General features: G+C 41.3%; 1 protein-coding gene across 2 annotated transcripts in view; it reads left to right on the top strand.

Moving 5' to 3' along the window:
• Positions 1-467: 467 nt before the first annotated feature.
• Positions 468-26,729, top strand: part of npas1 (neuronal PAS domain protein 1) — a 55,317-nt gene continuing 29,055 nt past the window's right edge. The window contains exons 1-3 of one of the 2 annotated variants that reach the window (XM_089014248.1): positions 468-1,073; positions 13,748-13,924; positions 17,021-17,259. In XM_089014248.1, coding sequence (XP_088870374.1) covers positions 13,830-13,924; positions 17,021-17,259 — 334 coding nt within the window. In that variant the 5' untranslated portion in view covers positions 468-1,073; positions 13,748-13,829. The remainder of the gene's footprint in view (positions 1,074-13,747; positions 13,925-17,020; positions 17,260-26,729) is intronic. The other variant, XM_089014249.1, reaches the window with a different exon arrangement.

Below are 26,729 nucleotides of genomic sequence, written 5' to 3'. Positions count from 1 at the left end.
GTGTCAATGAAAAACCTGATCGAAAGGCATTTTCAGACGTGTTTCATGATCTCCTGCAGGTGTACCTTATATGGCCTCTGAAGCTGGGACAGGACGGGATGTGTCTTTTTTTGAGGGGGTGACGGAATCTCCCCACTTGTTTGAGCGTTTCACTTCTCCGTCGCCCTTCCTCTCCTTCATTCTTTCGCTCCGGCTGCTCATCAGCATTTGAAAGGCAACTTTGACAGTGAGAAAGAAAAAGTGTGGAGGGAGGCAAAGAAGGGAGGGGAGGCAACGAGGTATCTGGCTGGCTTGCTTGGTTGCTTGGTTTGTTGGGGGGGGGGGGGGGGGGGACGAGGGGGGTGGGTGATAAACGAAAAAGCACGAGGCAGGCGGAGAGCGAAAGAGCGCCAGGAAGAGACTGAGGCGAGGGGGCTGAACAAGCATGCCTTTTATATGTACTAGGGACTGAGACAGCCAGAGAGAGAGAGGGGAGAGGGAGCAGCTGAAGGCTGAGACAACTGGTGTGTGCACAGCTTTCCCCTGGAGGAAGCTTCGGCGAGAGGAGAGGGGCTTGATCGAGAGACGGAGGCGAGGAGAGAGCGCGAGAAAGGGAGAGAGAGGTAGAGAGAGAGGGGTTTTGAAGAAATTCTCACACTGGCTGTGTCCTAATCCGAGTCCATCTCCTGGAGGCAGCGGAGCAGAGTGTTAGTGAAGTGAGTCTAAGAGGCGAGGAGAGGTACATCAGCTAGCTCACACACACGCACATATACACACACACTCACGCACAACACGAGACGCACACTTGGAGTCCACAATGTTTCCGGCTTTGCTTCTGTGAAAGTGAAAGAGGGAGGCTCAGGACAGACGCTGCCCCAGTCCTGAGCCCATTGGATGCCACACACACATACACACGCACGCACACGCACACAAACAGTGTTTGTCTGTTGTGTTTAGGATCGACGTGGTGGTGGCGGGGTGGGTTGGGGAGCACCCAGGACAGGGCAGGGCTGGGGCATCGGAGAAGAGGAAGTGAGAGAGACAAAGTGGATCAGATCACAAGCAACACATCCCAAACTGGACATGCCCGTCAGGTGAGTAGATCATGCAAATTAATTCACGCACACACGCATCATGCAACACATGCAAGCATGCTTGTTTGGTTTCGACACACTTTTCTATTGGCTGTTTATGCGCATATGCAACTTTTGTCTAACAGCCAAATGCCTTATTTGGGCTTTTCATGGAAAACTTTTTTTCTACAACTTTTAAAAATGTTGTCGATGTAACTGGTTTCAATTCATTTAAGAAAAAAAAATAGAAACGTCCAAAATGCCCTTGTACTGGTTACTTCCACAAACCACTCTGAATCTGACTTCATTCTCCTCCTGAATATTTGCTTTTTAGATCATTTTAGCTACGGGAAGGATATTTTGGATCACTGCGGTTTGCATATTTTTTTGTGTGATGTATAGCAGTGGGTTCGTGTCCACCTGCAGAGGCAGAATCGGTCACAGATTAGTTGCTCAGGAACGTTGGAGAGCCTTCAGGCAGTCTGCAGCAGGTGGTCCGAGGTGGCACAATGACTTTGACGAACACACAAAGTAAACAGCGTCAAACCTGCCACTTTGTTGTCACGCAGCTGCTCCCACGGTGTCTGTTTTTTTGTTTTGTTTTATTTCTCTTATTGAGGTTGGAACGGACTTTGCCATTTATGTGCGCACGTCGCTCTTAAGGATTGTTATGCAAGAGCCTGTATGTGCCTTCCTTCCATGTTTGCATGCAACTTCTCGTCAAGTGCCAAGAAGCTTTTTTTGTTGTTGTAGTTGTTTCTTAGCAGGCTGACACATTTCACTCAAGAACTGAGAGTTGCTGTTCATCCAACATTGCTTCAGAATTTTCTTGTGTATTCAGAATTCCATAAAATGAATTGTCAAGCTTTGGAGGAAGTCTGAATTTTTACAAAAGTGCGCTGTGCCAGACACACCTGCTTGAATAGAAGCTGCCATGCAAAAATACGCACATCACCACGCATAATCACCAGCTGCTTTATGAAAAGAATACAGAAAAAAGTTCCCTGTGGAATTTACATCTCCTAAAAAAAAATGAATATTTCTCGTTTCACTTTCACGTTGCAGTCATCTGACGCCAGGAGCGGCAATAAAAATGGGATTGCGCCCCTGACTAGAAACAGACCCGCGTCATCACATTTCGTGCATGGGCCCGCTGAGCCTCTGAGCCTTTCCATCCGCTTCAGTCCTGACATGCGCAAATATATATATATATATATATATATATATATATATATATATATATATATATATATATATATATATATATATATGTGTATGTATGTATGTATGTATGTATGTATGCATGCATGCATGTATATATATATATATATATATATATATATATATATATATATATATATATATATATATATATATATATATATATATATATATATATATATATATATGTGCTGTACATGTATAATGCGCTTCGTCTGTGACCCTTTAGGCCGTTTTTATAAGGCCCCTGCTTCCTCCTCTGGATTCCATTTTAGGCGTCCCGATCACCGCCAAAACGCGTGTGACCCTGCCTCGCATCGTTTGGCGGGAGACGAGCAGAAGGAAATTTGAACGCCTTCTACAGGCGGTGTCGAGAGAAGTTTTATTTTCCCCACATCAGCACCTCTGTGTCTTTTTTTTTTTTTTTTGATGATCACGCTGTGAGCTTTGCATCCTCTTTGCCGCCATTATAGCAAAAAGCTCTTTTGAGCATAACTAATCACCACACTGCGCGTATTGATGGAGAAAAAGCAATGCAAAAAAATAAGTGTAGTTAATATTTTATTAGAATTCCAGGGGAATCCTGTAAATTGCCGCCATTCCAGGCCATTTCCATCCATTTTCCGATCTGCTTTATTTTCACAATGGTCGTGAGGGATGCTGGATCCCAATCCCAGGGCACCCTGAACAGGTTACCAGCCAATCGCAGCCTAATCCAGTCTCTGAAGCGAAATTTGCAGTTGTCTGTATTTTTTAAATATGTTTTCTGACAGGAATTGTTGAAAAAATGGAATGTGTGTGTTTCAAGGTCAAACCATAGGAGCCATTTGTAATTGTACGGGCTGCATTTAAATAACATTTTGCCAAGTGCTTATAAGAAGTTTACTTTTTTGTTAAACAACGTCATAACATTAACACTAAAGTTTCTCTATTCATGTAGAATTTGGTCCACAAAGCACTTTTGAACGACGTTACTAGCCAGAAGAGAAGCACCTTAATGTAAAACGGTATTTGAGATGACTCCAAGTGTGAAGGGAGACAAGTTATCTGGATCCATGCTAGATAAGCTTTCATTTTGTAGAAACGAGCTTCTAACGACATGAGTGTCTCAAAATGTGTGTGTGCGTCTGTGCTCCCAGCCTGATCTATCAATCCTTGTAATCAATTCACAGTTTCTCCACTTTTCCCCTTTACCATCATTGTCACTTTTCTATGGCGCCCAATAAAATAAAATAAAATAAAATAAAAAAGGCAAATATTTGGTGCGATCAGGAGTGTGAAAGTCAGGATGGTTATTATAAGTGGATGAAGGCACAGTAAAATTACCTTACCGTTTAACAAAGAGGTCATTTCCCCTGAATTTGACATTGCTTTGAATATTTTGAACAACAAACAGAATCCAAAGGTAACCGAGAATAACTTGACAGTCTTGCATTGACGTGTAAACCCCGAAAAGCAACAGTGTTAGTCGAAAAAACAGATTGCGCTTAGTCGTTTTTGATGTGTGTGCCTGCAACGTATAACTGACTTCGCAAAAGTGTTTTTTTCCTGACGCAAGGTGGTATTCCTATGCTTCAATTTAGAGGCACAAGACAGATGGCTTATTTATTTATTTGTTTATTTATTTTTAAAACATCATGTAATACCGTATTCATAACGATTGAAATCAAACAACCGCATTTCTTTTAATTGAAAACGCTCATTCATGCATGATGATTTAGTGCAAATTGTTGAGCCTTTCTTTTCTCATTTTGTTCGTTAAATTCCAACCGACATGACCTTTGAATACTATTTGACTTGTCCCGATGAATTTGGAATCTATTTAACATCAAGGTGTGACCCAAGGAAAAAAACACACACGTCTTCCTCTTTCTTATGGTCCACGCACGTACTCTAAGGTGCTCAGTGTCTGCCGTATTGATAGACAGCCGCTCACTTCCTGCTTGTGTGCACATGTGTGTGTGTGTGCTTGAAAAGCGTTGACAGACAGTGTGTGTGTGCATCTGTGACAGAGGGTGTCAGCGCAGTGTCAGGGAGATGTGTTTAGTGTCACACTCGGCTGACCTGATCTCCGCTCGGACTGTCCACTCGGGCCCTGTGGCGGCTTCTTACATAACCCCCACTGTCATTCACACACCAGCCTGGAGGGATTTACCGGCCATGGCACGTATACACACACACACACACACTGCATTTTGTCACGTGAGGTATCCCATTTCGAATTTTCATATCTGTCTTGTTGTTGTCTATATATGACATGATAAAATCACACCACTTTCCTGACGGATTATATAAAAGTGTGTGGGAATTTAGTGAGGCTGCCGGATGTTCGGCATCCTCCAGACATCTCCACAGATTTTATGAAGGCTGACTTTTGCACCTAGCTAATTGATAGGTCAATGTTACCGTGTGTGTGTATGTGTACGCTTGCGTGTCTATAAGATCGTGACCCTGCGCGTTACGCTTTGGCCCGTGGTTATTTGGAGGTCAGAACCAATGTGGTACTTGCCTGCGGGAGTGGATTTTGCTTCTTCAGCCTGATAGAGAGAGAGATCAAGTCAATCCACAGCGCAAGTTTACAGTCAGCAGGATATGGATGCAAGAGTTCTCTGGGCAAAAAAAAAGATGCCTACTTTGAAGAATCTCAAAAAGATATATTCCATTTTTATTTTTTTTTCACTTTACAGAACTATGACTTCAATATTCATCTGCAATGCAAAGTTATGACAATCACATTTTGGTATTTTTATCAATACCTGTTACATCAGTAAAAACGATAACGATATGAAAACGAATAGAACATCGAGTGACTATTTTTTACCGGTAATTGAATTTGAAACAACCATTTGATGAATAGTGCACTCACACACTTAATACACAGTCTATTGAGAGCTGTATTAAAAAGTTACATTTTAAATCTAGTGATGTAGAAATGCTGAAATTTAATCGTAATAATAACAATAAATTGTATTTATAAGCGCATTTCAAAACTCTCAAGGACACTGCGTATATATATATATATATATATATATATATATATATATATATATATATATATATATATATATATATATATATATATTTATGTGTGTGTATATATACAGTAAAGTCTCGTTATATCGATATTCAAGGGAGTCCGAAAAAATATCGATATAACCGGGACTATCGATATATCCGACCCTGTTTGCATGTAATTTTCTCCGTGCGTGCATAGAAATAGTATCGATATAACCGGGACTATCGATATATCCGATATCGATATAACGAGACTTTACTGTATATGCGTGTATATATATATATATATATATATATATATATATATATATATATATATATATATATATATATATATATATATATATATATATATATATGCGTGTATATATTAATATAAAATTTTATATAAAATTTCATAGATTTATTTGATCTCATTTGGATGTGTTTGTGTACCTAACAAAATGCCTGACAGTCCACAATGCAACTTCTACAATGGACCTTTGAGGAAATCCAATGTGCAGCCCTTTTGCCCAGTAGAGATTAAGCTAACGTGTGCTTTTCTAATTGGGTCGGCCTTCTTTAACACCGAGGACTCAATTCTATCACATTTAATTGTATTTACAGATTTATTTATTTTTCATTCTCGGACAAATCTGCTTGATCCTTCCTGTTTGGTTTTGAGTCGAAAGAGTGTAATCTGTTGCTTGGATGATTATTTTATTTATTTATTTATTTCTCAAAGAGTCTGCTCTTGTGAAAGAGACGCCGTTAGGCCACAAAGCCCTAAAGTATCACAGCTCGTATAATAACAGCCAAGCTGTCTTGTGTACAAGTCATCCTGACCTGATCCAGTCGTCTTGGGGATAAAAAGTCTTAGTATTGCCTTTCAAAGATAATAGCACTTTGGTTTGATTGACACATTCATCGAGGCATTAATATAACAACATGCTTACTATTGTAGTTGTCGGCACCATTCTGGGAATACTCATGTTTTGGTTTCCTTATGAGCGTGGCAAAATACTGGATTATCCCAACAGGACAGTTTTATGTCATAATAGGTGTACCCAATGAAAGGGAGCAGTCGGCAGACAGTCATTCCGATGATTCCGTGACATAAAAGCGAGGCTCACCAACAGCTCTTTGTAATAAAGGAGAAGGAGGAGAACTGTATTGATCACCAATCGCCAACATCGGCAATGCTGCTATTATCCCCCTCACCCTCCCTCCATCCCTATCTTCATTCCTCCATCATTTCACTCTGATTTGCCTCACTCCAGCCCCTCCTCTTTGCTCTTCTAATCATTTATTTATCGGGCGTGTCTTTATTCAGTTTTCTGCCAGTTTTCAGGACATTGCGACTCAAAGGAGCACATCTTTTCTATACTTCAGAACCGCTGTCAAGCCACCCGAGGGCGGGCAGGGTCACTCCGGTCCGATCTAACGGTGTATTGATTTCATTAGATAATTAATGATCCAAGCAATGGCCAAGGGATGAGCAAAGAGGGCGGGGGTTCGAGGGGGAGGGGTAGTGGCCAAAGGGCTGCAGAACTGTGGCGGTGCGGCCCTTGAGAGTTGAAGAGAATTGGGAATGATCCCCCAGTCGTCAAGGTCAAGCGCGGTGTACGGAGGCAGAATGCGGAGCAAGTGCGAATATGGAATATTAAGGGCTTGGGATGCAGTTTTAGGGCGAAAGGGCGTTAAGGAGATTGCGGGGGTGGGTCTGTCATGTCCAGCAGCTGTCGATTGATCAGCAGGCGAAAAAAATATATAAAAATGTACGTTAGAAACTCTTTTGACTTCCAAATCCTGAGGTCCAAGCAGGGCCGTAATGCATGATAAGTAGTTTTTAGCCCTCCAACCAGAATACCAAACTTCATCTCCCCCGACACTGCAGACACTCAATTATCACTACTCAACAACATGAAAGCAGAGCTGCAAAAGCAGCAACATCAAATATTCTGTTCATGTGATTTCCAAGTGTGTTTTTGCTACATCTCCCGTGATATTGAATGTTGACTTTGCCTCAAGTATTGACCTCCACAATATCTTCCGTATGTTTTTTTAAATGTGGACTCACTTTACCGTCAATTGAGGATAATTATTAAAGACATCACAGTAGACGTGTGTACATTGAAGAATGGCAGGAATAAATGCTTTGTATCCTTTTATTTGTCAAAAATTTTCCGGATCTAGCTGGTAGAAGCAGAAAATATCTGCCACAAATTGCTGCTTGAATGAAAAGGCATACCTTAAATGTAATAGGTTCGCTGTAATTAAAGCATTCAATCGTGATGGTACGAGATGTTGGACAATGCTTCAAAAGCACTACCAAAGTGCTCAAAAATTTCTCTGAATGGGAGTGATCATTTAAAAATGTAAAAACATGTAGCGATTTGTAGAAATGGGACTAATACCGTTTGTTGTTTGTAAAACAGCTTCTTCCCCCAAGCCATTAACTCTTTGAACAGTAGCCCAAATTGAACTGTATAGTGCCTCTTTGCAATTTTTTGATGATGATACTAGTGCAGCGTGTTCGACCGGAAACAAATTCCTTGTGTGTCCTACATACTTGGCAATAAAGATGATTCTGATTCTGATGTATGGCTGCTGTTGTCCCCATTGCCGACTGTAGATGAAGAGCAGAAATCACACTTTTTTTGAGTGTTCAAGTCTTGAGTGTTCACTGATACTGATGCCAAGTATCAATACCAAATGTCCCCCAAAAAACAATTACAAATCGTTTTAGAGAATGGCATATATATTCTGGGATAGATTTTTTTTCTCCCCTTAAAAACGGCTCAAATTAATGATTTTATTTTATTTTATTTTATTTTATTTTATTTTATTTTATTTTATTTTAAATGTTAATGACATTTATTTGTAGTTATTTGTCAGAAATGTAAGTTATAGTTCCCTATCATAAAACGGCTCCAAGAGGGTGGCCGATACTGGTCGTGTCAAATATTGACACAACCAGTGGCAGGATTTATCCATCCCCATTCATCACAGAAATAAAGGGAGCGTAAGCGAATTGTGTATAAAATGTTAGCCCTTCATTTTAATCAGTACCCAAGAAGTCGCTCCATGTTTCAAAACGGTTGCAGAGCCCTTGGTTAGACAAACATGCACAGGTATGTATTTGGAAGCTGAAGTTCCTGTGGAAATACAAACAACCTCCAAACAAGACAGCTAAAACATAGATTGCAACACTAAAACCGCTATGCAGATATCGTAACCACGAGGCCACTGTTCATGAAACAACATGATTAAATGTCTCCCACAGACGCAGGTATGGAGTTTTTGTTGCCACTTGCTCTGTTGGGCACAATTATTGTGCCCAACAGGGTAATGAAAAATAAATATGGACGGCAAGATAGAGGGATGAGAAACTATGCCCCTGGACCAGGAGATGGCGGGAGGAAGAAGTAAGGCAGATACTTCCAAAAGAAATCCAAGAAAAAAATAGAGCTGGTCAGGTTCCATAATTTTGTATATATATTTTAATCTACTGTATGTCAGTTTTTGCAGTTGAGCTTCATCCATGCAGATTACAATTCAGAACATTCCAAAAAAGATCATTAATTTTTATCATTTTCGATCAAGGAAGTGTAGTCCATGTAGGCCATTGCGAGCAAATAATAAACCGTCACAATCTCCAGTTCACACAAAGGAAGAGGTGATTGTCCTCTCTGGCTATCTTGCGACTGCTCTTCACCTTTGCCTGATGGCAGCAAAGCACATTGTCAGTCTTGGCCAGACTCTGTTCAGGGCCCCAGGGGTTGGGGAGATGAGGCATAAAACAACCATGTCTCCACCTCAGGGAGCCGGTGGCGTGGCAGCAAAGGGCTATTGTCAGTCTGCGTGCTGTTTGACTCAAATGTGTTCATTTGCCTGATGCTGCCGTCTCCCCGCGGGGTGGGCCGGACCGATGAGAGGAGGGGCGCGCTAACGAACCTCTGACAGCTGGAGGCCCTAATTAAAACGTCCCTGCAGAAAATAAACAAGAGCCTGAGCCAAAGCGAGAAGCCGGCGCAATGCACGGTCGCAAAACCTCGCCGCAGTGCCCTGGTCTCTCTCTCGCTGCCGCCACTGTACCAAGAGAGAGCGACTGACTATATAGGGTCACACACAAATGCACATCACATTTATGAATATGTAACAGTCCTCACAACGCATTGGAAACACCTGCGGTCACGCATGTACGGGTCGATCTCGACAGCTGTTGGCAAAAAGACACATTCTACCTCCAACCACTTCCTGGAGTCTCACCTCCCAAATACAGTAAAGTCTCGTTATATCGATATCGGTTATATCGATAGTACTGCTTATTACGATACTATTTCTATGAACGCAAGGAGAAAATTTACATGCCGCAGGATCGGACATATCGATAGTCCGGTTATATCGATATTTTTTCCGACTCCCGAGAATATCGATATAACGAGATTTTACTGTATTTCCTTTCCGGAATAACACGGCCGATTGTACTGCACTCCAGACGACAGCACTGACATTCATCCTACTCTGCTGTTCTGTCGGATTAGCAGTCAAAGTGGCCGCCTCCATTTGGGTGAGTGCATTAATGGGCCGCCCAAACCGGCACAAGGTTATGAGGCTGATTGAATAATTACCTGCGGAGGCCCTCTGTCCATTACGGCGATGTGACTGCCCGGATAAAATTGGGGAGATGGGAGAGATTGTCCGGGACAGGAAGATGGAGCGAGAGATTAGATAAGCAGAGATAAGGTCAATTAGGAGATAAACAAGATGAAGATTTAATGGGAAAAGTCTGCGCTTGTGTTTGTGAGGTGGTCAAATTAAACTCTCTTCACTCTGATCTCCCTTTTACAGTACTTGATGAGCGTTTATCCCGGTGAGATAGAGAAGGTGACAAAGGTGAATGTTGTTCGACAGGGAAGCACTTTCCGCCGCTTGACCCTGACACCCCTCCAGCAAACAGGACGCTCAATGAGAAATAGTCCTATAATCATGGAGACACAAAAAACTAACCTACAAAGTTAGCCAGGACATAATGTAAGAGGACTTTCCTTTTCAAGATAATGCTGACCTCTGCTGTTTAGCTTTCACAGTTGTGAACATAACTAGCACACACCATTAGCAACGCATTGAAGGAGTACGTCAGGGTAGTTGTTTGGGTTTGGAAGATGTCAGTTGATAGGTGGATTCCGTCTCGGTTGCTCGAAAGTAAAACTAAGACCCTTTAGTTGTAAACCAACCATCCCCTAACTATATACAACAATTGGTTTTGTCTAATAAATCTGAAAGACAATAGTGCTATCAGGTGCCAGAAAATGGTTGACCACTGCAGACCGGAAATGGAACACAGACTTAAAATACAAAGTTGTTTTGTTTGCTGTTGGTCTACCAGGTTTATGACAAAGGTTTTGGAAACTGTGGCTGAAGAGGATAAATCAATTGGAGGTCATTTGTCATTGTACAGAGAAGATAACGAGACATAGTAGCCACAGATAGTCCCTCAAAGACCATGTCTATTCGCGGTATGTCTGAATTTCTATCAATTTACTGATTGAAATGTCAGTTCTGCGTCACTTTACTTCAGACGTTTGCACTACGGCAGTAGTGTAGAAGGCTAAAATAGTCATCGGGGCTTTGTACTGTGGTTTCTCAATCGCTCTCTGTGGTCAAATGACATGCAAGTGTATGTTTACGAATGGTGACATTAGAGCGCACTTGGGATTTTCCAACCTGGAAGTCCATGTGGCATCATGGTGGAAGGATCTATACAGTAAAGCCAATAGAATCTGTTTGGATATCGGGAACAAAGCGTCATGCTGCACACAAAGACATATTCCGGTATGTTGGATGACAGAAGGAGATGCTTTGTGATTTGTTTGCATTGCACTGTACCAGTTACATTTATTGTTGTCTTGTAATATCCTGTGAACTGAAGTAGCCTGAGTTATACCCAGTGGTGGACTTGTTTCTTAATTCACCCACTTTTGATTCCAGTCTAATGCTTTCTGTCATTGATATTGTGTTCTTTTAAGTCAAAGTTTTTGTGGCTTTTGTCTATTTCACCACAGTTAAAGTTGTAATATAATATACTTCAGCTTTCTTTCTGTGTTTCTTTTCTACAAAATGGCAGAGTTCAGTTTATACTGTCAAATTGTGTACCATGGTCTGATTTGTATTTTTGTTTTGTAAATATGACATCATACCAATGCAGCATAATTTCCCCCCCCATTCATCCATCCATCCATCGATCCATCCATTTTCTATAGTGCTTATCTTCCATAAGGTTCGCAGGTGAGCTGCAGCCTCTGCCATCCGGGCTTTGTGTGAGAGACAGGTCAAACCCTGGGCTGGCAGTCAGCCAATTTTATATCAGATTCCACTCTATTGTCCCAGATATTGCTCTTTGCTTTCATTACAGTTGATTCCCTGCCAACCAATCAGCAGCAAGCAGGCTCGTTCCACCCCTTAGGTACTCTACCTACAATATGTGGTTGGTACCATGTAAATAGTGAGAAAGTGTGCAGGTTACGGTTTAAAAATATGTTTTCACCTCTTATTGGCTGAAATGATATTCATCTCAGTGTTGCGACTGCATAGACACTGTGCACAAATGTGGATCTATGTATGGATTGAAATGAACTAAGGAGACGCGGGGATGTCAAATGAACATTTGGAAGTCAGCCAATGACCCAACGTCCCTGTTCAACAACCAATCCATTTGACTCTGCTGTATTTGAACGTGGTCCAAGAAGTTGTCATGCATATATTTCAGTGTCGGAGAGTGCAGCTCCAGTGACTGTCAATCTCTCATAGCTGCTCTTACTGTATTGCGCTAATCCAGCTCAGTCACAGTGTAGAGTGAGAACGACAGAGGGTATCTCAGGCCCAAGGGCATGACACCATGGCGCCCTGGGCCACGTGAGCCCTTTAAATGTCAACACAGCGCGATGGGGGGGATGAAGACGGTAACTTGGGATGTAGGAGGTGTGCTGTTATGGGCACAAGGTGGGAGAAAATGCTGTTCATCTTTATGATGTTTGACGGGTGGACATGTCGGATTGGGATTTCTGTGAAAACACATTGCTCGTTGTTTTTTCGAGAAAAAAAATGGAAATCCTCTTTGAGGGGTTTTCACTATGTGCACTTTTGTACATTTATTGCGGCTGTCAGGCAGAATCCGTGTGTCTTCAAAACGAATGCTTTTCAGGAAATGGAATCTTCCTGGAGTTACCAAAGACCACATTGTTAGATTAGATTTGCCGAGAGGGCACCGTAGTCAGAAATTAATCTGCACTCAAATGGTTTTCTATTGTATTCTATTTTCGCTTGTTTTTGTTCCCCAAAAAATCAGGTGTTAAATCTTGAAGTTGGAGCATGAGGCTTCAATGGAGTCAAGAAAAAGTGATGTTGTACGTCACTTGTTAGATGGCTGATGTGTCCAAGAAAATTATAAAAATGTCAACACTATAGAATAGGTAATAATTAGTTAAATAAATAAATACATAAATAAATAAATAAAAATACCACATAATGAGTTAATATTAATAGGTATTACATCTGTGTAGGCTCTCAGTCGTAGAGGAGTGGTCCATCGAATAAAAGGTTTCTTCAGCTGTCATCTGTACTTTTTTAAAGGTGTCAAACGTTCCGCTCCTCATCCAAAGATCTGATTACCCACAACAGTGATGTTAAGATCTTAGCGAAAAAAACATGGTTTGAAAGTGGAGTAAAAGCAGAACTTTTTGTAAAATAGCAAAACCCTTCACTAAATTGCCATGGTGGTTTAAGGTTTAATTTAGACCATGCTTACAAGAGACTTCTTAGGCCGATACCACATAGGCTTAGTCATGCTAATGAGGTGATGCCAGGGCTAATGAGGCAATCAGTGTCAGGGATCGAACACTAGAGGTAGTTAGATAGAACAAAAGAGGTAATCAGAGTGGGAGATTCAGGGAGTAGTCCACTGTTCCTCCAACCGTAGAGCAGGCACCTATCAGAGCAGAGGTCTGGCACCGCCACCTCTGTCCATTAGGGATATTTTATATATATATATATATATATATATATATATATATATATATATATATATATATATATATATATATATATATATATATATATATATATAGGGCCAGAATTACCAGCACAACTTTAGTTCACTGACGAAGCGACACGTCCAACACCTTCAAAGAAAAACAGATGACGGCTGAAGAAATGTTTTCCTCAATTTGCAGTTAATGGCAATGAAATGCAAAAGAAAATGAAAGTGTCCATCTTTGGATGTACGAGATTTCGGTCCAACTGCAACGATGTAGTCATGCTGCTCAAGAAAAAGCAGTTACTTAACATGACAGGTTTTTTTTACTTGATTATTTTACACCCTAGTTGTATCCCCACCCCAACCCCTTCTAATCATCCTTCCTTGAATCTCAAAATTCCTTCATCAAAAATAAATACTAAAATGATCATCTCCTTTTCAGGAAATCCAGATCCGAGTCTATAAGATCGCCTGCCAATCAGAGCCTTCGTTAAGAACGGTGTGGGCGTCAGAGTGGGGGAAGGATGGCCACCATGCCGTTTGTCAGTGAGGGGAAGTGTGTTAGCGTGGAGTGGGATTTCCTGCAAGGACTTCTGGCCAAGCCTCCGACACTGCCCTGGTGAGACAACACACACACACACAAACACGCAAACTGGTTGATACCATTTAAGCTTTGGCGCATGTCTATGAATTAATCTGCACAAGGTGAAATGGACTCACTGACACATGGAAAACAAAGTATATTGATGCAACGCAATCTAGGGAAGACAAGAGAATGATTTGAAAATGTTGTGTTGCTCACCTGCCAATGGCGCCCGTGCCACCAATCTCCACCCCTTCGGGTGAAAGATTAAGTATATTTGGCAGGAATTATTAATGGGTAGTCAGTTACGGGCGGATATAAAAACTAAGCAGAATCAATGTGCGCGTATTGATTGTTCTCTGTGTCTGGGGTCGTGGCTGTATAATAATGAGATGTTACGGGGACTGACATACACGAACACACTATTTATACCTATTAGACAATAACAAGGAGAAACGCAACCACCGTCGCTGTATCGAGGAACAAATAAACACAATGCGCAGCACACACGCAGTTACAGGGCGATACGAATCAACACGGGCGAGGGACGAAAGCTCGCCACGCACTCGCGTACACACACTTTAGCCCCGTGCACAGCGCCGACACAAATTGTGAAGTGGCGGTGACAACATAATTCCAGCGCTCAGGCCTCATTGTGGAGAGTCAATACCCAATCAGAGAGACAGGCTACCTGAGCCCAGGCCCCGCCAACATCCCCCTCACCCTTTCTGTCACTGCGCCCCTCCCTTTCCTATTGATCCCTCAATCAAGGTCCCCAGCTCACAAGCCCGGGACCAGATGAGAGTGAGCCGGAGTGGGGTGTGTGTGTGTGTGTGTGTGTGTGTGTGTGTGTGTGTGTGTGTGTGTGTGTGTGTGCGTGCGTGTGTGTGTGTGTGTGTGTGTGTGTGTGTGTGTGTGTGTGTATGTGTGTGAGCACATACGGATTTGGAAGCGAATGACATTATTAGGACTGTGCTGTGGTAGACAGAAGAAAAGAGTTTGTCTGTAATTACCAAGCCAATCTGCTGGAGATGGCTCACAATACAGATTGTTTCACTTGAATTGCAGCTCAGCCATTACCATTCCACGTATTTACGAGATGAGCTTTTCGGATTGGCGTGGAGGCCCATCTCTCGTTTATCCTGAGTGTGGTTCCATCAACAGGTGCTCTGCACACGGGTTTTTCCGCCCGGTGTGTTTTTATCTGTAAAGCTTGCCGCACACCGAGTGACGTGACAGATCGCGACTTAACTGTCTGCGGGAGCTGCAAAGATTTCAATCGTGAGAGAATGTTAACTCATTCGCTGCCATTCCCGAATTTATTTGGGAATTGAAAAGTGTGACGTGGAGCCCCATTCCCGAATTTGTTTGGGTTTTGTTGTTTTTCTTGCTGGGGCTGCCGCTAAAGCGCTGGTCAGACCTCTGGCAATGTTTTTTCCCTTCCATGAGGGGACAGCATTTGCCTTTTGTACATATTAGCGCTTTGTTACAGCTTCAGCTGTTGTTAAAGTGCTATATAAACCAATATGTATGTATTGCATTGTATTTTGGACAGCCACCCTCATTTCTAGATCATATAACTCCACACCCATATAATTTAGGAGTTAACTCTCTTTTTTTCTGATGAACGAAGAGAGTCTAAAGTTTCTAACGCTGTATTGAATGTTTATGTAGTTCTAAAACTCAATATTCTGTGCGTCCTGAAATTCGAGGGACAATTACAAAAACCCTGGCACTGGAGTGGGCGTATTTTTGCACGTTTGGCAGTGAATGAGTTAATAACTATTTAGGATCACAGGCTTTGACTGACTTTCTAATTGATGTATAGCATTCATAACAAGTTTGAATGTCATTAGTTCTTTCTTAACATAACTACATTATCAGTTATAAGAGGGTGTGCACACTTTTGCAATCAAATTTTATCTATTCTTCTATTTATTTTGTCTGTGTTTTGGCAGTGTCTGAAACTCAGGACAAAAAGTTATCGGACACCAGGGCAGACAGCTCTGAAAAGTTGCCTGCCCGGCCTTAAAGTTGCCTGCCCCATTTTTCACAACTTAAAACACAATAAGACGACTAATTGCAAAAATAACAATTGTTGCAAAGTATTAAGCATTGCTTTTATTAAGGATGAACCTACCACAAATGCTTCCTTGCTTAATTTATCGTAAATATCCCTTGCTGACAATTTTGCTCCAGTTTGTCATTTTGCACAATGCAATGTTTACGTTGCGTCGTTTGCTTCAAGCCACGTGAACTCCTCATTCCACGATGCTTTTAATGTAATTTCAATTTCTAAGCGCCTTTCAAAACTCTCATGTACACTTTACAGTCACAGGGATAATGTACGTTTACGTGTTGTAGCGTCATAAATTTTGTTAGCTTCTTTTGAATCTTTCTTCTGGGGCTGAGGTTCTGTGCATCTACTTTGGAAAATGATACGCAAATGCACAACCTTATAACGCTCGGGAAAATCCGAATCACGATTGGCTGCCGTGCTAAGTATGCAAATTGCCAAACGAACCGACATTCAGAAATTTCCGAACCGAATGAAGATTTCGAAATCGGAATAATTTATTCTGATTTCGAAATCTTCATTCAAACGTTTGCTTTATTAAATAAATCAAACGTTTGATTTGGAAAAATATCTTTCGTTGTTGTTTTTTCCCCAAAAAAGTTGTCGGCTACCTGGGTGGAGACATTTTGTATGTTGTATGCCCGACGGAAAAGTTGCACACCCCGGGCATCCTGGCAGACGTTATTTCAAACACTGGTTATGGCATGGCTGTGGTGGAAGACGATTTGAAATGGTTTATCTTGTTTTGAACAGGGGTGTGTCAACTTTCGCTGTAATATTGATAGGCAGTACGTCTGTGTAAGCTCTCAGTCGTAGAGGAGTGGTCCATCGATGAAAAGGTTTCTTCAGCCGTCATCTGTACTTCAATATATATAGGGCCGATACTACCAGTAAGACATTAGTTCGCTTTAGAAGCATCTTGGATAAGAAGCAAAACGTCCGACACCTTCAAAGAAGTACAGATGACGGCTGAAGAAACCTTTTCATCGATTGATAGGCAGTCTTTTTTTCACTCTGTTTTCATCTCTCGCATTCTCCTTCTTCCCACAATGTAGTCTGCAGAACCTACGCAAAGAGAAGTCGCGCAATGCGGCCCGATCGAGACGCGGGAAGGAGAACTTTGAGTTCTTCGAATTGGCCAAGATGCTACCCCTGCCCGGCGCCATTACCAGCCAGTTGGACAAGGCATCAGTCATCCGGCTCACCATCAGTTATCTACACATGCGCGCCTTTGCCAGCCAGGGGGACCCGCCCTGGAGCCCTCTGCTGGAGGGAGACAGCAACTGCAGTAAAGGTAAGCTACCGTTGTTTTGCGGCTTCTCCTTAGTTACCAATTTAATTGATTGATGACAACATGGATGGAATGGATTTAGAATTGATTGCCTATCGCATCATCAGATAGAAGCACGCCGATGTATTGGAAGCCATTTGTCAGTCTACCCAATGTCGTGCCCAGCAACATGATGACGAGTGTGACGAAGCATCTGTTCTGCCCCCCGACAGAAGGATTTGGACAGGGATCATTTTCAGTCATCTGTTTTCCGACTCCATTAATATTATTTTGCATTTCAGCGCACACACACAGACGCTCATTCACAAGCCTGCAAAACATGCACGTGCATATGCATTTTAATCATCCAAAGACTTTCCATAGGTGCCCTCCTATCTGTTTGCGTGCGGCGAGGCACACAAAGAAAGGGGAGACTATTGGTGCGTTTTGTAATTACAGGAATTAACTGTATAACAAGGACAGCGTAATTACACAGCCTGTCTAATTGCTAGTATTACTGAGGGGAAACCGTGCAGATACAATACAATTAGAGGTGCCTGTTTGTGTGTGTGTGTGTGTGTGTGTGTGTGTGTGTGTGTGTGTGTGTGTGTGTGTGTGTGTGTGTGTGTGTGTGTGTGTGTGTGTGTGTGTGCGTGTGTGTGTGCGCTTGTGTGTGTGCTTGTGTGTGCGCGCGTGTGTGTGCGTGCGTGCGTATGTGTGTGTGTGTGCGTGTGTGTGCGCGTGTGCACGCGTGTGTGTGTGGGTGGGTGTGTTGGGTGTGTGTATGTGACTTTTTCTTGTCTAATTTGGGGAAAAAATGTTGCCAAAAAATGAAATCACAATACTGATGCTAATTGTATGCATGCATGCATGTGTGTGTGTGTGCGTGTTTATGTGGGAGAGACTAAACCACAATAAGATCACTGCGTGTTCCAGATAAGACATAATGGCTTTAACAGTGTAATAAGTTTGGTCGGGTATGGATGCTTGTGTCAATACGCCGGCTGTGTTAAAGGGGCTCTTGAGGCTCAAAGGATTGATCGTCCAGATCGTCCGAACTGAAGTTGTGCTGGTAACGCTGGCTCTATACAGTAAAGTCTCGTTATATCGATATTCAAGGGAGTCCGAAAAAATATCGATATAACCGGGACTATCGATATATCCGACCCTGTTTGCATGTAATTTTCTCCGTGCGTACATAGAAATAGTATCGATATAACCGGGACTATCGATATATCCGATATCGATATAACGAGACTTTACTGTATATATCCCTAATAGACAGAGGTGACGGTGCCAGACCTCTACCCTGATAGGTCTCTGCTCTAAGGTTGGGGGAGCAGTAGACCACTCCCTGAAGCCAATCTGATTACCTCTTTTGTTCCGTCTGATTACCTTTAATGATCTAATCCCTGACTCTGATTAGCCCTGGTATCACTTCATTAGCGTAACTAAGCCTAGGTGGTAACGATGTAAGAATTCTGTTGTAAACACGGCCTAATCTAAATCTTAAACCAGTTTAAGGTTTAAACCTAAACCGGTTTAAGGTTTAGAAGAAAGGGGAGATTGTTGGTGAAACATCAAAACTATTCATTATTTGGCAGTGAAAGTTCGCATCGGTATGTCTTTGTGTTTTACACGTATTTCTAACCTGGAAACTCTTCTGAATTGAAGTCAAATAAGTGCTGTTAGTGTTGGAGCTATGTCACTGGCTATCTATTTGCTAGCTATTATCTCACTAGCTTTCTATCGATTTGAGTTATACCGGGTTGAGTGAACGCTTGCGCGTGTGGCTTCCGCTGCTCAACCGCAGAAAAAAAACTTATACTGTGACTATAAAGTGACCTTGAGCGTTTTGAAAGGCACTTATAAATTAAATGTATTATTATTATTTTTATTATTCAAATGTTCTGTCTTTGGTTGTTCTGCTGTGTTATTTTGACCGGTCATCGATTGGAATTTACCTCATGAAAAAAAAGTGGATTTATGGGTTTGTTGTACGACTGTGACGATGTTCTGATATGAAATCGGTTGGGTATCATGCGAGCAGAAGAGCTTGATGTCATGTTGACCTCTACAATAGAAAACATGTTAAAGAAAATCCCCTCAAAAATATGAAAATAGTTCCAGTAGAGAGATTGCCCTATACTCTAAATCAGGGGTGTCAAAGTCATTTTTTGCCGCGGGCCACATTGTAGTTACGGTTTCCTCTCGAGGGCCGTTATGAATTTGGGGAACCCATTAGAATGTTTAAATCCCTTCAAATATTACATATAAAGCACACAGCAAATGAATGAATAACTCATTTTCAAATCTGAAGTCAAGAATAATGACTTTTATTGTGGTTGACATCCAAAAATAGGAAATTTTGGCTCAGATTTTAGCAATCATCATGGAATTTAACAAGTTTGATTTGCTTTCGCGGGCCGAAGAAAATGATGTGGCGGGCCTTGACTTTGACACCTGTACTCTAAATCCTTGCGACAAGCACATTTTAAAGCTTGTTAGAATGACACAAAAATGGCTTTTTTGTGCTTTGGGATTCATAGGTAGTAGGGAGCCATGTTGTTGAAAACGAGTAAACGTTTTTTTTTTTTTGTGTGTGTTCAGTCAGTGTACAGATTAGCAGGTGTGGTAGGGCGGTGATGTTAGCCAATCAAAAATGACACCCTAATCTGAAACGGCGAGATGAAAGTGCATTTACTCAATATTGAAGCAATCTTGGCTTCAGCTGCAAGCTTTATACCGTTGGAAATTACCATCAGCAACGGTGGAGGTGAAAATAAAGCAAAAGCAGGATTCAGAGTACAAAACAATTACCGGTATACTGTTTCTAACGTTGGGAATAGACTTCCATATTAGATTCATTCTTTTGAATTTCGCTCTGCAAAAATAAATCTATCACGCTCTACTGTATATTGTCGTGAAAAAATGGTCAATGTTGTCGTTGCTTTTCAATGGTAGACATCAAGCCACACACACTCACGCTGAAAATGCCCTACTAATTTGGACGTCACTTTGAACATACCTACCCACAATGCATTGGCTGAGTTTTAAGTGTGATGCATGACTTTAATTCCATAAACAGAATATGGGCGGAATGCATGTGAATGGAGGAGTAGAATAGATGAGACAAAGGCTCTCCAGAGATGCTTGCAGAGACTTGGATGCATTGGAGGGATTTCGTATTCCTCCATGTTCCTCCTTTTCCAAGTGGTTTGGAATGCAGCCATCATCATCATAATCATACATTTCATTTATAAGCGCCTTTCAAAACTATTTTTTTTCTGTGGGTCAGCAGCGGCAGCCACACGCGCCAGCGTTCACTCAACCCGGAATAACTCAAATAGATAGAAAGCTAGCTATCTAGCTAGCTATCTAGCTAGCTATCTAGCTAGCTAATAGCTAGCTAGCTATTAGCTAGATAGATAGATAGATAGATAGATAGATAGATAGATAGATAGATAGATAGATAGATAGATAGATAGATAGATAGATAGATAGATAGATAGATAGATAGATAGATAGATAGATAGATAGATAGGGGAAGGAAGGAAGGAAGGAAGGAAGGAAGGAAGGAAGGAAGGAAGGAAGGAAGGAAGGAAGGAGGGAGGCTAAAGGCTAGACGAAGAGAGGGGCGGGACTACTGTGGCTTTTGTCTGCTTCCCACGTTTCAAAGCCAGTCTTGAAAAATGAATAGACAGAGCAAAATCAATTGCATGACCTTCACAGAGGGAGAGAGGGAGAAAGCGAAGGAGTGAGAGAGCAGCGCAAGAGGGGAGGAAGGGGAGGGGTCAACAGATGGAAGGAAGGAAAGAAGTTTGGAAGGAAACAAATGAAGCGGAATGCCTTCATTCTTACTGATTCTGCATCCAGTATGTCTTGATATGTCTTTTTGATCAACTGTTCCTTTGCCACTGTTGCCTTAAACAGCAAATGGACCCATCTCTCCCCTCAATCAAAGTAGATCCACTGCAAATAAGAACCGACCTTCTCAATTTGAAATTTTAACTCTTAATTCTGACTGGTGCCACAATACATGTTTTGTCGCCTTTCGGTTTTCTCATTTGATAGCCTGTGACTAATGAAAACAATCAATTCTCATGTTTTAGCCCGTGATTCACTGAAATTGGAATATCAAAAGCTTATTTTCATTTTTTTTTCTGTTCACGTGCTGCTGGTCTTTCGTCTACCTGTTGGCATTGATTGATTCTCCTATTTTATAACATCAGTCCACGAAGAAACACATCTGCATAATATTGTCTGACGTGTCTTTGAAGCCCGATGCTAGCGTTTTTATCATTTTCATTTGCATTAAGCAATATTTTCGAAAGGGATATTTGTGTTTTGTGTCCACATACGGTAAATCATTTTTAATTGAAACACAAAAACTTGATGGGATTGTGCACGAAAATACGAGTTGCGTAATAATCAATCATCGACTATAAAACACAGGTGTCAAAGTCAAGGCCCGGGTGCCAAATCCGGCCCGCCACATCATTTTTTTCAGCCTGCGAAAGCAAATCAAACATGTGAAGTTCCATGATGCTTGCTAAAATCCTAACCAAAATTTCATATTTTTGGATGTAAACCACAATAACAGTCATTATTCTTGACTTCAGATTTGAAAACTAGTTATTCATTAATTTGTTGTGCGCGCTATATGTAATATGTGAAGGGGATTAATCATTCTAATGGCTTCCCCAAATTTATAACGGCCCTCTAGAGGAAACCATAACTACAATGTGGCCTGCGGCAAAAAAAATGACTTTGACACCACTGCTATAAAACAAGGCTTTGACGTCCTGAAAATCATCAAAATTTTCTCGTTTTTGTCAGGACAATTTTGACCTTGGTCAACTGTCAATCAAATACCTTTTCTGGAACTTAGCAAAATGGACTCTGCATAGCATTCGTGTCATGCCGATACATTACTACTGTTTGAGTAGTGAAAATATATGCACTTAAATACAACCAGGTCATCACCGGTGTATCTACCCCGGTCAAGGATGACGCTTCGTACTGATGTTTGTTGTGAAACACTTGGAACACCGTGAAAACTATAAAGGACATTGAAACGACAACATTACAATAAGTTCGACAAAACATTCAGTCAATAAGGAAATTAATAACATACCGTGTGCACTTATTAACCGAACGTAGACTTTAGACTGTTGTTCTCTATCGAGCAGTTGCTCTGCTTCTGTCTCTCTCTAGCATCAGTCTGGTTCTGTCTGTCTCGCCTTACTCGCCTTTATCGAAACACATGACACGGAAGCGGAAGTGATAATGACAAAACATAAAGTATTGAAGACGATTTTAAGTAAAACACACATAGAAAGGTTCGCATTGAAACGTTAAACACTTTTACAGAACAACAAGTCCAAATAAATTATATTTTTGTTGTTATGGCAACCAATGACAATATACCCGCCAGTTACAGCCGGGCTGGGCCTTTCCGCGCAGTGAAAACAATGCGCTCTAAAGTGCCAATCATAGGCCCAAATGCTAGCTGTTTTATTTTATTTTATTTAATTTTGCACTCTTTTATTTTGCATCTTTCTACAGTACAGTACAGTATGTATGCCCGATGTGTACTTAGTGCTGATAACGACGCACTCTAAATAGGCCATCCCAGTTGACTTGTTGAAGGAAAGATACTGTATATATTTTGGCGCAGCGCAATTGTGCAATTATTTTATTGATGTGAATCAAGAAATCATATTTTTAACAAACATTTAATTTTAACTCATTCACAGCCATTCACAAATTTATTCGGGAATTGAAAATATGATATAGAGCGCCGATCCCGAATTTGTGTGGGTTTTGTTTTTTTCATGTTGGATGCCGATAAAGCGCTGGCCATGGCCTCTGTTTTTTCTTTTCCACAAGGGGGCAGCATTTCCTTTTTTTGTTATCACTTTGTTCCAGCTTCAGCTGTTGTTAAAGCGCTATATAAACCAATATGTATGTATTGCATGTATTTTGGACAGCCTTCATGTCAAGCTCATATAACTCCAAACCCATTTAACATAGAAATTAACTCATTTTTTCTGATGAAAGAAGAGAGTCTAAGGTTTTTAACGCTGTATTGAATGTTTATGTAGTACTAATGCTCAATATAATGTGGGCCCTGGAATTCGAGTGAAAATGACAAAAACCCTGGCCCTGAAGTGGACACATTTTTGCACATCGTCTGGCAGTGAATTAGTTAATTGCTATGTTACTTAATAGACACTGCAAAGAAGATTTTAAAAACTAACTGATTGTTATTAAATTCCTGATTTGGTCTAGAGAATGACAAAAAATTGACAACAATTTTGATTAAAAAAAAGAAACAAACAAATGAGACAGATTTTCGTCAGAAATCAAAATGGCTGTCACTGAATACTAGAAAGAAAATTGCGATCTCCAGAAATATATGCTAATGCTTTTTTTTGCTTGGCAGTTATGGAGAAAAATATATGTTCTACCACTTCTTTGAGTTATAAAAATACAATTTACTCACCGTTATAAACTGTAGTGTTAGCAAAAAGTGCGTAAACGTCAATCAATTTTTTTTCCCCTGTTTCTCGTTGTCGTATTGGGACATTTCAAGAACCAGCATGGAGGGAAACATGTATAATACCTCATCATAAACTGCATAGCTTGGAAAATCCCACCAAAAACGATTACGTACTTCACACAAAAATGCAATAATCATTAAGTGGCCTCACCGCAAATCTATTAGCTAGATAGCTAGCTTTCTGTCTATTTGAGTTACTTCCGGGTTGCTGGCGCGTGTGGCTGCCGCTGCTCACCCGCAGAAAAAATATTCTGTGACTGTAAAGTGTCCTTGAGAGTTGAAAGGCGCTTATAAGTGAAATGTATTATTATTATTATTATTATTATTATTATTATTATTATTATTATTATAGAAATCCGTCTGCTTTCATGGAGGACTGAAGAAATCTGAGAATCTTTGAATAATTTTATTGAGACAAGTTATTGAAAGGATTAATAAAGGATCAAAATACAGTAAAGTCTCGTTATATCGATATCGGATATATCGATAGTCCCGGTTATATCGATACTATTTCTATGCACGCACAGAGAAAATTACATGCAAACAGGGTCGGATATATCGATAGTCCCGGTTATATCGATATTTTTTCGGACTTTGAATATCGATATAACGAGACTTTACTGTATATTATTTCTTGGATAATTGAGCTATCATTGCACCTCTACTTGGCAGGGTCTTAAACACTAAATACAATCGAGCAATTAATTGCGCACTAAAATAAAATAACCCAGAATCTCTCTGTAAAACCAAAATTTGCGCTATTAACTTTTTAACAATTTCAGATCGACTGTGGTGGACACCTTTTTGCGCAGTTTTTTTGCGCATCAGTAACCTGATGCTTCTCAACGAACTGCACCCAAATCAAAACGTCTCAACTGCTCATAAGGCAGTCATGATTGCTTCATTAAAGTCTCTCATTACAAACATGTCGCAAGTTGACAGGTGCAACATGGCAGCTGGCTAAACCCCCCCCAACCCCCCCTCCCATCTTTTACAAGGTATTGAACAATGACAAGTGGGCCCCGGCTTCAAGTGTTTTACTGTCTCTGTTAGTGAGGTCAAACACACCTCTCGCCTGCCGAACGCCACTGACATTGACTTTCACTCTGCACACACTCGCTCTCCCTCCCTCTCTCCTTGGACTGCTTGCCATTGCCCCCGTGCTACCCCCATTTTCCCCTAGACAGCCCCCCCCTCACCCCCCCCCGCATCTGCCACCACCTCTAATTCACGGCGTTAAAAGGAGCCGGGGCTTTTAAGGCAAGTTAATTGCACTCAAATTATGTTCGACCACGAAAAGAGTGAGGGAATGACAACGCGGAGACGGTAGGATGGAAAGAGAAGATAATTGTGCCGGAGTGGGGGGGGATGGAGGGGGGAGTCGGCAATTAGGGTCACCCTTTCTTTATCTGTGGGAGCGTCAAGTTGATGAAACATCACAATCGGATGAGAGTAAACAACTCGGCGGTTGATCAGATTCCTGTTTTGAAAAGGGTGCCGGCGCTGAACTTGAGAGAAAATGACAGATGAGGAGACAGTGGATGGAGAAAGCTGCACTGACTGTTATCGGGTTCCCATGGAAACGGGTTAAAAAGGTTGACCCTGTGGGGGAGGTGCCTCCCTTTGCCTCCCCATGTGTGTGTTCGTGTGTTTGTGTGTGTGTGTCTGTGTGTGTGTGTGTGTGTGTGTGTGTGTGTGCATGCATTCGCATACGCTCGTGTGCCATTAGTCATGAACTTAACTGGGACTAAATTATTTATTAGACAGACGTATAATGAAAATCATTAAAATGAAATTTCTGTCTTTTCTCCCCGCCGAGCGCCAGGGAGACCCGAAGAATTGACCTGCGAGTCAGACCATAATTAACGTGTGCAATGGCGCCCTGTCCTGCTTTTTCTTATTCCCACAATGAAATTAAGCCTTGCAGCAGAGTCCCAGCCGGCCATTCTAACACGAATGTGTCGAAAGAGCGATGAGCAAAGATCACACCAGCCCATGCGTCGATTCCTCGCATGAGAGAGAATTCTTTGCTTGTCAAGAAATTTAAATGGAACGCTTTATGGGGACGTTAGCGTCACACTGAACAATTTGTAAGTTGACCGAAAAAGTTAAGCATGACCACCTTAACTCATGCACTGCCAGATGTGCAAAAAAAGTGTCCACTCCAGTGCCAGGGTTTTTGTCATTGTCACTAGAATTCCAAAATCCACAGATAATTGAGTTTTAGGACGACATAAACTTTCAATGCAGTGTAAGAAACCTCAGACTCTCTTCTTTCATCAGAAAAAGAGTTAAATCCTAAACGATATGGGTCTGGAGTCATATGAGCATGAATTGAGGGCGGCTGTACAAAATACAATGAAATACATACATATTGGTTTATATGGCGCTTTAACAACAGCTGAAGCCGGAACAAAGCGCGAACATGGGAAAAATGGGAAATTCTGCCCCCTTGTGGAAAAGAAAAATTGCCATAGGTTTTGGCCAGCGCCTTATCAGCACCCAAACAAGAAAAAAACAAAACCAGAACAAATTCGGGAATGGCGCTCTCCGTCCTATTTTCAATATGAATACATTTGTGAATGGCAGTGAATGAGTTAATGTAAAGAGGTTGGCGGTTTGATTCCAGGCTTGTGGAGTTCAAATGTTCTCCCTGTGCCTGTGTGGGTTTTCTCCGGTGACTGCCATTTCTACCCCCATTCCAAAAATACTCAACTGTCCTGTCCCACTGAGTGGCTCAATGTGGGTAACAGGTAACTTTAGACACCGGTATTGTGTTTGCTTCAAAATTAAATAGACATTTTTATTTTTTTTTTTTTACTCATTCGCCGCCATTCCCAAATTTATTATGGAATTGAAAAGTGTGACGTGGAGCGCCTTTCTAGAATTTTTTCGGATTTTTGTTTTTCTTCCAGGGGGTGCCGATAAA

This window comes from Hippocampus bargibanti, linkage group LG14, assembly GCF_051943395.1.
Source record: "Hippocampus bargibanti isolate YZ-2025 linkage group LG14, ASM5194339v1, whole genome shotgun sequence".
In the NCBI taxonomy this organism is placed as follows: Eukaryota; Metazoa; Chordata; class Actinopteri; order Syngnathiformes; family Syngnathidae; genus Hippocampus; species Hippocampus bargibanti.
This window is presented reverse-complemented; position numbering and strand designations above follow the sequence as displayed.